Source organism: Cavia porcellus, unplaced genomic scaffold, assembly GCF_034190915.1.
Source record: "Cavia porcellus strain 051 isolate PalLab524CR breed Dunkin Hartley unplaced genomic scaffold, mCavPor4.1 scaffold_23, whole genome shotgun sequence".
Taxonomy (NCBI): Eukaryota; Metazoa; Chordata; class Mammalia; order Rodentia; family Caviidae; genus Cavia; species Cavia porcellus.
The window spans coordinates 46,078,680-46,091,247 of record NW_026947506.1 but is presented as its reverse complement, the minus strand read 5'-3'; the positions used below and the strand labels follow the sequence as shown (position 1 = coordinate 46,091,247).

The window sequence follows — 12,568 nt, the reverse complement described above, 5'->3', positions numbered from 1 at the left end:
GGAGCCCCTGACTGGGTCATCATTTCACAAAAGGATCCAGGTACTCCTGGTGGGCCTGGAAGAGAGAAGCCCATGAGGCCACAGCACCCTGGAAAGAGTCCAGTGGGAGCCCACGGGGCACAGATGTGCCCAGCAAGGGACCAGAAGCTCTGCCTCTGTATATATTGTCATTGAGCAGCCCAAGGCCACCACCCACCTGGACACGTGGTCCCTGGTGACACAGGTGGCCTCACTTTGATTTTTACGCGCATTTCCAGCCAAACCTTCTCTGGCATTGAGAAGCTTCTGAGGCTTGTGACCAGTACACCTGGCCAGGGCCTCTGCTCACAAGGGCATCATTTCCACCACTGTGAAATTCTTAATAATTCCCAAGCCTGAAACTTCAGTCTCAGGGGGCCCTGAGAATTCTGCAGTCTGACTTGCCTGGTGTTGCAAAGATGACTCCACGAGGCCCCCCAGACTCCCCCCAGTTCCAGATCCCTGTGTCTCTTGGGATCAAAAAACAGTGACATTGTCAGAAGATGACTGGTTTTAGGCCAAGGGCAAAAGACTAATAACTGAACCCTGGCCAAGGGAAAGGAAATCTGGCCTCTACTGAGATGTAGCTTATCAAGCAGCACCCCTTGTGTCCCGCAGGGCCCTCATGTCTCATCCCAGCCTGGTGTCCACGAGGTCTGTGTCCACTTCACCCATGCAGCCCTCGTCCCCAGGGAGGTGATGAAGAGGGTCCTGCACAAGGCGTGATTTCATTTCGCAGGGCCCAGCCAAAGGAAGCCTGTGCCTAGTGGGCAGCCTATCACCTCAGTGCTGTTTCCCCGAACTCCTAGCAAAATGAAAGGTCACAGTCTCTCAGTCTGTGAAGGAGAGGGCAGAAAGAATGGTGGTTTCACACTTCACATGGACGGACTGATTTTCCGCTGTGCACGGAAACCCGAACCATCTCATGCAAGAGCTTAGCAAATCCATAGCAGAAAACCAGGCAGCACTGAGAGGGAACTGACTTCTCCCGTGTGGCTCTTACAGACATGAATGCTTTTTATTGTTTCTCTGGGGCGAGCAGTTCTGAATCTGGCTCGGAGGGAAACAGATAACAGAGATAAGTGCAGGCCAAGGGGACAGAGGCCCTGAGGCCTGAGGGTGACACCATCATCGTTGCTGTCCCTCCAATCCCTGTGTCTCCCTTCCACCTCCTCCCTCCACCTGCCCGGGCTCCACACCTCACCTCTCCCCTCTCCCTGGCTTCCCGTGTTCCCCCTCCTCCTTCTGCTCACATGGGGACAGGGTGGCCCCGCTTTCCTTGTCTCAGTTCAAAGCACTCAACACACCACTCACTAACTCTGCAAAGAGAGCAGAAGAAGACAGAGTGGCAGCTGGGCCGGCGGGCAGCACAGGGCCCCTTCCTGCCTCTGCAGACCCCAGAGGCTCCAGGGACCAGGGCCCTTTCCGGAAGTAGTCCCCTGCACCAGGCCTTGCCTCCTTCACACAGGGCCTGGCTGGCTCTGGCTGGGCTGGGACACAGCCGCATCCAGCCCTGGGCTCTGGCTGGCTTCCCTGGAGCGGCCCATTGTCACCCACACCGCCAGGCAAGGGTCCCCTCAGCAAATGCCTCTCAGCACCTTCTTCCCACCCTCCAGGGACAGCACCACAGCTTCTCACAAGCAGAGTCTGGATGAGGAAGTCAGCACGAATAGCCAGATGCCTGGTGGGCGTCATAACCCTCTACCTTCCAGGCTCCCCAAAGGTATGGCGAGCCCTGATCTGCTAAGGAAGTGGTACTTCAGACTCCGCACTGGACCTACGACTCGGCAGAAATCGGCCTGCTCTACAGTTCAACATGTGTTCCCTGCAAGCCAGGTATGTCTGGCTCTTGCCCATCATTCTAGTAGTCTGGGAGGCTGAGGCAGGAAGATTGCAAGATTGAGCCCAACCTGGACAGGTCAGTGAGACCCTGTTCCAAAATAAGAACCAAAAAGCTTGAGGATGTAGCTCAGCAGGATGGCCTTGGATTCAGTCCTCAGTACACACATACAGAGCTAGAGAGATAGAGACAGAAGGCAATTCTCTGATACATTTAAACAGCTGACTTATCTAACTTTTTTGGTTTTTTTTCTAGGCAAATATCTTTATCCTCCCTTGATCCTATGCAGGTAACTATGTGCAATATTTACCCACATTTCTGGAGTCCTTTTATAAGCCAAAAAACTGAGAGGTTCCCAGTACTGGGCAGCTTTATTTCAGTGATCTGTGAATACCTGGTGTTTAAGACGTAGACTGCGAATCCCTGCACGACAGCAGACATCCTGTTGCACACACCGTCCTGTGGAGGAACCCCAGCACAGAGCCAGCATTTGGGAGCTGTGTGCTGTGTACAGGTCGTTAGCCCTCACATTGCAAGCCCAGGATCCGTATTATTACTATTATTTCCATTTTACAGATGAGAAAGCCAAGGTTGGGTGGGAAGTAGCCTGTTCAGCATGGCACATCTCATAAACAGTAGGCTGGAGATTGGAACCAGTGCTCTCTGCTCTTCAGAGCTCTGTGCTATGGTCCAGATATCAGCATTGGATCAATAAAGAAGAAAGAGATGCCACTTGGATTTAATCAGAACACAAGGAGGTTCTTTGTGACACTCGACAGCCAACAAACTTTATGCCTGATTTCCTCCCTGTAGCTGAGTTCTGGTTGTTTGTCCCAAGACATGTTCCTCTTTTCCTACACTTGAGTCACTTTGGGGTTATTTCCTTAAATACCCAACTCCTCCTTTGCAGGGAGTATGGGGCTGGAGACAGGACAGAGACAGGGCTGCTAATCCATTTCAGATGCTCTAAGTCACAGAACTCTTTAATAAAACGCGCGATTCCTCCTGAGAGACAAGCCCTTTCATCTTCACACTGGAAGATTTTATTTTAGCCACTCTATCATATCACCGTGCATTACACTGCGTCTTTAAGAAAAGGGAAATGTTCAAAGAGAAAGCTAAAGCAATCTGCCCCCTTTGTATGCAGTCAAAGAGACCTTCCAGGCTTGCGTCACCATTTGACAAAACAGGTTGGGAGAGCATAGAAACTTCTCAGCACCCTTATTTCACTGCTGATTCTTTTCATTTTTAAAAAATTAGCTGCCAATCTACACGTTTTCGTGATTATTCCAACAGAGCATCGCTGGTGCGACTCACAATTCGAAACAAGATTTAAAGCAGAGGAGATCAGGAATCCAATTTGGCCTGCAAGGAGCCCTCCCCCACAGCCAGCAGAGACTCAGAAAACTACAGTGCTTTTCTTCTGGGCCTCACAGGAGTGCTGTGCCTCCTCCCAGGGCAAGAACTGATATGCAAAAAGAAGGTCCAGGAGACCATGGGAACCTTTTAAAAATACAGCTCCTACTCATTTTCTCTGAGAATCTTCTTAGTAGAGAGGTATCTAAGACCAGGGCAAAAGAACCACAAGAGTATTTTTAAATGCCACCACGGAGCCACCTGTCTCAGAGCGAGGCAGAAGGAAAGACAGGCCCTGAGGTATCAGAAAAACTGTTTTAAAAATAAAAAAGGTGACTGGGCAAGATGGCGCACGCCTGTCATTCTAGTGCTCGGGAGGCTGAGGCAGGAGGATCACAGTGACGCTGAAGCCAGCCTGGACTACATACCAAAAAACCGAAAAACAGAAAAATTTTAAAATGGATAGAAAAAAAATGGAGAAGGTGGGTGGAAGCAGTTCTCTGTGGTATACTGCGCCTCCATCCTTGCCACCATGGCAGCCCCAGAGCTGGATTTTAATGGCACTGGGGTGCTCTGACAGGTGCTCAGACTCTGCTGTCCTTAGCTGTACAAAGAGGAGAGGCTTCCTGTCTGCTCCGTGGCCCTCACCCTGTTTACAGAGCCTGGAGAGACACACAGACTCAAACCTGATATTCACGAGACAACAGCAACGAGAAAGCAAAACACAAGACTTCTCCTGATCGGCCACTGACACCGAAACTCCCCAAGCAGCTCCCTTAAGTACAAATTGGCTTTTCACACCTCGCACTTAGGCAAAAATCTAAGTGTAAAATCATCTCCTCCATGCTTCCTCATGTTGGAAGATGTCTGTGCATGGCCAGGAAACATTCGAAAAAAGAAAGTACAACAAACACAATACCTGTGTCTTTAAAAAACAACTCCCCAAACAGTGACTTACTTACACAGTCCTGGACGTGCCGACGGCTTACACATCATTATGATAAAGTAAGAAGACAGGGACCCAGGGACAGATTGTGTTTTCCTATTGTTTCTAGTATATTTTTCATTTTTTAAGAAGAGAGAAATTCGGAGTTACCATATTGACTACCATCATCTAATCCAGCAAAGTAACTGCTGTGAAAGAATGGGCCATTTTATCTTTCCCTTTTAGTGTACAAGGTGTCTTTACATACAAGGAAAGCATTTTATGTGGTCATTTTAAAATTAAAGTTAAAACTGTTATTTGTAGAAGAATCCATCCATATACACACCACGCTTCCAGAAAATGCAGCAGGAACACTGAACTTTCTACAAGGCCATTTGACTTCAGTTAAAGGGAAGACACATGTGAGTCCACTCGGCAAAACTACGCTGAGGCTCAGGGAAGTGAAATCACACACAGCTTCGTGAGAACGCCCGTTGCTTGGAAACCCATACGTCTGATTAATTAAAATGTCACTGTTAGTTGATTTGCTCTAAAGACACTTTCTTAGATAGATAAACATTTTTGTTTCATTTTACTTACAGCCTCAATATCTAACTAGTATGAACACAAGGTCTCCAAAACCTGGGGGGAAAAATATCCTAAATTAAACCCAGTAGGAGTCACTGACCCACACATGTCCACTTGCCTCGGTCCTCACAGTGGAAAAGGCCGCCCCAGCCAGACTAGATACAATGAGTAGTAGTTAGTCCCTGCTCTGGGAGGAGGACGTGTGGACCCCTGAGTGCTGTCCCCAAGTTAGAGTGCTCCCTATGCAGAGTGGAAACTTTCTTTAACAACCAGAATTCTAAGCTCAGTTCTATTTACTGCAGTCACAAAATTGCCAACTAGCATCAAATAAAATGCAATGGCTTTTTACCTAAGAACAATTAATAATGAATCTATGTTCACATTTTAAAACTACACTCACAGTATGCAGAATGTGGATTCCAAAAAATTCGATTCCTTAAATCACTGCTTGGTCTCCTCATAGCTTCAGGCCTGTGGGCATTCACCTGGCTCACCCTGGCTTCCAGCAGGCATTTTGGGCGAAGCCAGAGCAGGATGCACCCCAGAGGGCCAAGCGGAAGGGTGAGTGTGTCAGTTAAACGACAGTGATGGCCACAAGCCCCTCACAACGCCGCAGAACAATGTCCTGGATCACCTGCACTCGAGCTGCAGTTGGATGTTACCACAGAAAACAGACAGAGTTTTACCCACCCTGTGATGGACAGTGCACTCCTGGCTGGCTTCCCTGGACCCAAGTCTGCACCCCCTGGGCCATGAACCAGATCCCAGGAGAGCAGCCATGCCGGCCCAATCGGGCTTTCTGGATAGACACTGTGGAGTCCCTGGGCAAAGCCTGGGTGTGGGAGGGAGGTGTGGGGGTCATGAGTAAAACCCCTCAACCTCTTCATTCGTCCAGCTACAAAAACCCACGTCTATGATCTGGCACAAAATCTCAAGCTCAACCCAGTTCCAGACAGCACGGGATGCTTCGCAGTAAACATGGAGGCACCTGGCTTAAATAACCAGAGTGATGGATTTCCCATCTCTTAAAGAGTATTCATTTTTAGCAAATTGCATTTCTTTTACAAAAGTCCCACCTGCTCTTAATTAAGGTGAAAAATTTTCAAATTCAGGCAAACATAAAACAATTTTATTGTGGAGCGGGAACACCCTCAGTGTGGAAAAAGTACAAGAAATTTCCAAAACATTTTTTTCAATGGTAATTAACCACCTTATCTTTGAGGACCTGAGATAATTAGCGGTTGACTGTAATTTAATGAGGTTAAATTCACCCGCGTTCTTACACTGATCTCCCTGGATGTCACTTTGATTTTCTGCCCAACACAAAACTCAGAGCAAGAGAAGGGAAAGGTCACTTTTGCAGGCCCAGGGGGTCGATGGCTCTCTCTCTGGGTTCCCTTAAAAGCTCCAGAGCACATTTCAGAGTGGCTCCGAAGTGAGCTCACAAAAGGTCAATTCCTCATTTTCATTTCTCCTAAAGATTCTAAACTCGACATTTTCCCATCAGGTCTGGAGAGCTATCTTTTGCAGAAAGTTATTTGTTATGCCAGTAAAATGTGATGTAAAACAACAACTTTTTTTTTTTAAGTCAAAAACTGGCCAGGCAGGATCTGTAGCAGACCCCTGGCTCTAGCAACAGACTCCAATTCAGACCTGCTAGGGATGGTGGCAGAGGCCTACAGTGCCCGCACTCTGGGAGGCTGAGGCAGGGGTGTCACACGTTCAGGTTCAGCCCAGGCAATGTAGGAACTTGGGGAGACCCTGCCCCAAAATAAGAAATGTTTAAAAGGCCATGGGTCACAGCTCAGTTGAAAGGCCTGGTTTGAATCCTCCTCTTTATGGGGTGGAGCTTTTAATCTAAACGATACAGTTCATTTTAAACAGTTTCAAACTAACAGAAAGTGGCAAAAATGTGACTGTGATCTCAAAAATAGAGCACAGACATTGTAGTATATAGAAGGCCTTTCAGAAACACTTGAGTTGTAGCAATTGTCCAAAAACGCTACCTATGACAAAAATGAACTGAGGAAGAGAGAGAGAGAAAAGAAGAGCAAAGCAAGCCAGACGGACAGACAGCCAGGATGGGCTGCAACCCTCCCCAGGCTCTCCCTGCTGCCCATCACCCGAACCATCTGCTAATCACACCAAGTTTTGGGGAGAGATGGTGGGTACCGGGCAGCGGTGAGCAGCTTGCTGAAGAAAAATGACCCGCTGCACGCTTGAGTGAGACAGTCTAAAGGGAGCCTTTTTGCACTAATTAGGACCCATTTTAAGCTAGTCGTTTAGCCACAGCACCGCGCCACCAGCCACAGGAAGGTGCAGCAGGGCTAACCCCGAAAGCAAAAGGTACAGACCCAGCTAAGGATGCTCTGTGTCATCCTAAGACAGCTGGCCAGGCCACTTCACGAGGGAGGCACTCTGGGTGCAGGCCAGCCCCGCAGGAGCACGGCGGAGGCCAGGGACAGACCCCAGGTGGCACCAGCCACACGGGCACAGACAAGGCCCATGGCACTCAGCACCCTGCGTGGGCCCCAAGGTCAAGCAAGGCTGCCTCTACCACATGTGTCAAGCCCCGGGCCCCTCAGCCACTCCAGGTCTCCCTGTGACCAACGCACCTGTGAGTGACCCTGCTGGCCGTGCGGTAGGCTCCTGTCCTGCTCCTCAGGGATCCCGCTGCCGTCTTCACCCTTCCCCAGGGCGCAGAGGAAGGTGGGCCCCAGCGTAGCCCCGTGTATGCAAAGAAGGAGGGAAGCTGGTTTTCTCTCAGGAAAACACACACAGGAAGGGAGTCTGCTTCCTGTCTCAACCAAGGCGAGTTCAGAAATTATCTGGACCTCTGATTTGTCAGGCTGGTCTAGGAGAGGGGAGTTGGTTAGCCCTCCCCAAAAGGCAGAGGGAAAACGGGCCCAGGCATGGAGAGAACGAACCGGGTCCCCACACCAGGGCCCTGAGGTTTTCAGCACTGTTTACGGTTTCCCACCAGGTGCTTGGCTGAGGCATCCACCCATTTATCAGAGTCAAACAGGAGAAACAGAAAAACTTCAGCTGACCCATGTCACCAGGGACCTACAGATGGGGCCTCAGTCTTGCTCCCTGTGCTCCCTTAGGATAAACACCAGGATCTCCCAAACAGGTGCAGGTACCCACTTCTCTGCAGGGAAGCTTCCAGCGAAGATTCTTCCCTCTCACGTTTAATGTGCATTGTTTCAACAGGGCTTAAACATGTCTGCTGCCATATCCCTACACTCTCAGGAGCTGGGCTGAACAAGAGCAAAGCCACGGCTCTGAAAATCGAGGCTCGAGGACAAGGAGGGCAAGCAACGGAGAGGGAACCAGAGGCAAAGAGCCTTTTAAAGCCACGCGAGGAACCCTGACACAGGACACGAGGTAGCGATAACCACAGCCACAGGTGCCGCAGCTTTGCTGCTGTTGCTGTATTTTGAGTTGGGGCGCCCTAAGCAGTCCTGTCCTCCCTGGCTGGATTTTAAGAACATGGGTGCATGGGGGCAGGATTAATAGGAATTCTCTGCAACTCAACCAAAGAGTGCAAACTCGAGCCATCTCTTAGAGATGTGAAATGGAGTCTGTGTCAGTCCTCCTGTGCTCCTGGGGGTGGGTCACTTGTTCCTCTTAGGGCTCACGTCGTCCCTGTGAAGGGGCGTCTACACTACACACAGGAAATGGAAGTCCTCTGAAGCCTCTGCAGCCAGGCAGGCTCGGCAGCAGCTCTGAATTGAAGCCAGACACCATGGCGTCCCCCAAACACCTGTCAGGCGTAGAAACAAGGTGGCAGAAGCCTTGGGCTCCCAGCGAACCCCACTGGCTCCCAGTCTGCTCTGTGCAAGCTGGAGGCACTTCCACAAGTCTCTTTTAGCCTGGAACAAGAACCCATACTCATTTCGCAAAGGAGTTGTCTCCTGATTGCAGAAACTAGAGAGGGAAATGGTAATACCGACGGTGCCAGCCCTGATGCAGCCTTGAGGACTGCATTATGTCACATGAGATGAAAAATTAGGCACAGTATCCACATCACTCGTGCCTAAACTTACACCTGTAATTAACAAAGCAATCCCTTCTGTTGTAGTAAGAGGTAAAAAAATAAAAGAGGGAACTTTATTACTCAGGTCAGGTTTGCTGGATGTTAAAACTGCTCCACACTGCCTCCCTTGCTGTCCTGTGGCTCGCTGGATGCATGCCCTGTGTGTGTACACACGCCAGGTCTGGATTTCCTACCTACAGCAACGCAGGTAAACCTTAAAATACAGGATCTCTCAAATTCCGACAGGCCTGGCACTTCTATTGACAATATGCTACTCCATTAACCAAAGTGAGTCACACACCTCCAAATCCAGGGGGAAATAAATTCCTCAACCAAAGAATCACACGCCCAAACAGGGTCTCTGGTCAAGTGAAGAAAACGTGGCTGAAGGTCCTGCAGGGCTCCAGAGATACCGGCCAGTATCCTCACTGTGACCTTAGTATTTCAACAAAGGAGATGGCTCCAAGTGCAGCCAGTTTACTTTCTCTAAGCAGATCACACTCGAACTTCTCCAAAGAGTGCAGTGTAACACAGCCAGTTTCACACACAGCCTGAGGTCTCCTGAGAGGTGGTGATGCCGGCTAGGACTCCGATGCCCCTGAATCTGAGAGTGAAGTGGGTTTTCCAGCTACAGCAATTCTCAGCAAGACACAGTCTGCTCAAACAAGCAGCCGGGAGGCTCGGCCCAGTCCTCAGCTCCCACCATGATACAAATGGAGAAAAAAACAGCACAGAGTGTAGTGAGGTGTTCTGGTCACTCACTCGTAAAAAGGGTATGACCATGTATATTCACAGGGAAATCTGCAACCGGATACCTTCTACCAAACCTGATGGCATGGGTTTTTCACCATGACACCCTCACTTGTACGTATGAGTACAAGTTATTTCTGTAATGTTCTCTGCATAGTATGAGACACCAAGGTAACCTGGGGAACCTTCTGTCAGGAACATTTATCCCTGTTTAAACTTTGAGCCACAACCCAAGTAATCTGATTTGTCAATGGAACAATTCTGATGCATGCAAATATATATAACACTCAGAGTGTTAGTTTTAAAATTCCCATGTAAGAGATGAATCCAATTACCCTCATCCACCAAACATCTCCCAACAAAGAAAATCAAGATGTGGGCATTTCTCTCCTCCCCTTTCAGCTCAGAATCAAAATGAACCAACCTTTAAAATCATCTGAATTTCTATGAAAGTCAAAATCTTAACAGTATTTTTTTCGGATTTCCATAAAATTTCCTCTTTTGATCGAAGTTGATATGAATAGTAAGGTCATATTTCTCCAGCACCATTTTGTCTCCAGAAATTTAAAACAAGGTACCCTAAAACTGAAAGGCACCTCAGCAGGGAGGAAAAGCTTTCTCTGGTGTGTCCTGGACAATGCCCGCATTAAAGTCCCCCCAGCTGGGCTGCAGCCCCAAGAGGGGTGACTGCACTTGAAAGCTGTCTGGGCTGAGCGCTCTAGGGGTGCTGCAGGCGGAGGAGAATCTGTGTCTCTGAGTTAGAAGGCTTAGGGGATCCCTTAGAGGTCACCAGGGCTGCTTGGCACACTGTGAATCTACATTTCAAGGGATCTGCAAGCCCGGTCCCCTCTACTTATCCAGGCTTTTCCCCAGTCGCTCTCAGGACCGGAGCGCGGCGAGGAAAACACTGGCTAAGTTTTCAAAACCAGGGCGATTCCTGTTTTACAGAACGCGACTCGGGCTCCATCTCAGAAGGAGAGTCCTGACTTTTGGAGTCTCGCTGTCCCTGAATTTAAATGTGTAAAGGTGACCAGCGGTGGGGCACCCTCCACGCGGTCCCAGCCCCAGGCGGTGGCGGCCACCGCGACCGAAGCCAGCGCGTCCCCTGCGCGCTCCACACACCGGGACAGCGCACCTCACCGCCCGCCTTCCTTCCCTTTCTGCTCTTCAAAATTAAAAAGAGAAAGAAAAAGTCCATCCGTGACCCCAAGTTTTCCTGCTGAAATTCAATCCAAAAGCACTCACATGGACTCCTGTGTCGCGCTCTGCGGGCCAAAACGGATCCTCGGGGCGCAGCGCGACCAGGGCGCCGAGCTCGGGAGCCCGCGGGTGCCGCCGGGCCGGGCGCCGTCGCCGGGTCTCCGCGGGCCGGGGCGCGGGCACCTGTCAGCGCGCCCCGCGAGCTGGGCGGCGGGCTGCTCCCGGCTCCCTTTCACAATGACTTCCTGAAGTTGCGCGCTTTGTTCCCCATTTCCCCGCCGCGCGCCCGCCCCCCGCCGGCTCCGACCTGGCGTCGCGCTCCCGGCCGCCCTGGCTCCCCGCGCGCAGTGCCACCCGCGGCAGCGCCCCTATCCCCGCGCGCCCCAAAAACTTCGCGGGTGCCGATGCCCGGCCCGCAGCGCGCGCGGCTCGGCCGCCCCGGGACGCGAACCAGCGCACCAGGACGCACAGGGCTTGAGTCCTTCCCGTCAGTTCATCCGTCCATCCGTCAGTCCGTCTGTCAGTCCCGTCCCCGCCCCGCCACGACCCCACTTGCCGGGGTGCAACTCCGGGCCGCGCGCAAACTTTGCGCCCCGGGCGGCGCGGGCCATACCTGCCGGGGCCGCCGCCCGCCTCACCCCGCTTGCCCGTGCGGGGCCCTCGCCGCGTGCCGCCGCCTCCCCCGCGCTCCCCGCGTTGCCGCGCCTCCTCGCGCCAGCGCCGCATCGCCCCGGGCCGCCCCGCTCGGCCGCGACGGCGCGGGACCCGCGCGTGACCCGTGAGGGCAGCGCGTGAAGATCGCGGGCGGGGACGGGGACGCGCACCACCGTGCGCCCTGCGCGCTCGCCCCGCCGGATCCCGAGAGCTCGGACTCTGGGAAAAGATTTCCCCTGGTGACTGGCAGTGCCCGCCGCCGCGCCCAGCTCCACGCCCGGGACCGAGTTCCTTGTCACTACCGGGCTCGGGATCCACTGCACCAGTGCCCACCCGAGGGCGGGAAGGGAGACTCCGCAGTGTGGAAAGAGCGCTGTCTTTTCCCAGACAACCAATGGAATACCGCTTGGCTCTCCCCTCCCACCTGCCCAGCACAAGTTCGGATGGGGCTCTAGGGGCTGGCCATGCATGTGTGGGGAGCGAGTCAGCGAGGGCAGCTCCTGGGGCCCCTACAAGTCTTCGCGGGGACCCCTGGGCTCTGATGCTCAGTCCAGCAACAGCGTGGGCACCCTGAAGTCCACAGTCATGGTGGTGTGGCCGCCTGGTCCCCATGGGCCCCGGGCGGTAGGGGAGGGCACCCTGTATGAGGCCCAAAATAAAGATTGGACCAGCCCTGAGAGCACAGTCACATGGAAAAGGGCACCAGAGTCAGAAGCAGGCAGTGTGGGCAACAGGAACAGGCGGAAAGTGCCACTTGGGGTGCCTGAGTGGCCGAGGACTGAGCCATCAGCAAAGCTGCATCCCGGCCCATGAACCTCAATGTCCTGCTTTCTGTCTGCTACCAAGTCCCTTCTACCTACAGGGACCCAGCTGACACTTGGACACTTTTTTCCTGGACCACTTAGGCAGCACTTGCTGTGCTGTGTTCACTTGGGTAGATGGCCTGCTCTGCCCAAGCTAACTGACCGCTGCTACCAAAGCCAGAGGAGGTTGGGCCAGCCGGAGGCCGGTCCCGGCTCCCAGTCCCTTCTCCACTCTGTGGCTTGGGCTCCTAAGCATGCCTGCCTGCAGGAGTCCACTTCACCAAGCCCAGTGGTCCTCAGCTTTCAGCAAGGCAGAAGGCACGAGGCTAACAACACAGCTGGGAAGGGGCTTATGGCATCCCCAGTTTGTGGGTGCAGAGGTCCCCTGAGCCTCA

General features: G+C 52.2%; 1 protein-coding gene and 1 long non-coding RNA gene across 22 annotated transcripts in view; one reads left to right on the top strand and one right to left on the bottom strand.

The window, feature by feature from the left end:
* Nucleotides 1-11,682, bottom strand: part of Ikzf1 (IKAROS family zinc finger 1) — an 89,164-nt gene extending 77,482 nt beyond the window's left edge. For 11 of the 21 annotated variants that reach the window (XM_063234341.1, XM_063234346.1, XM_063234345.1 and 8 more), the window contains exon 1: nucleotides 5,128-7,125. In XM_063234341.1, coding sequence (XP_063090411.1) covers nucleotides 5,128-5,188 — 61 coding nt within the window. In that variant the 5' untranslated portion in view covers nucleotides 5,189-7,125. Of the gene's footprint in view, nucleotides 1-5,127; nucleotides 7,126-7,342; nucleotides 7,968-10,761; nucleotides 11,212-11,329 lie in introns of those variants that run through there. The other 10 variants (XM_063234350.1, XM_063234344.1, XM_063234347.1 and 7 more) reach the window with 8 other exon arrangements.
* Nucleotides 7,112-10,768, top strand: LOC134472531 (uncharacterized). Its single transcript, XR_010042397.1, has 3 exons — nucleotides 7,112-7,344; nucleotides 7,941-8,114; nucleotides 10,465-10,768. It is a non-coding gene; the product is annotated as an uncharacterized LOC134472531 (long non-coding RNA).
* Nucleotides 11,683-12,568: the final 886 nt, after the last annotated feature.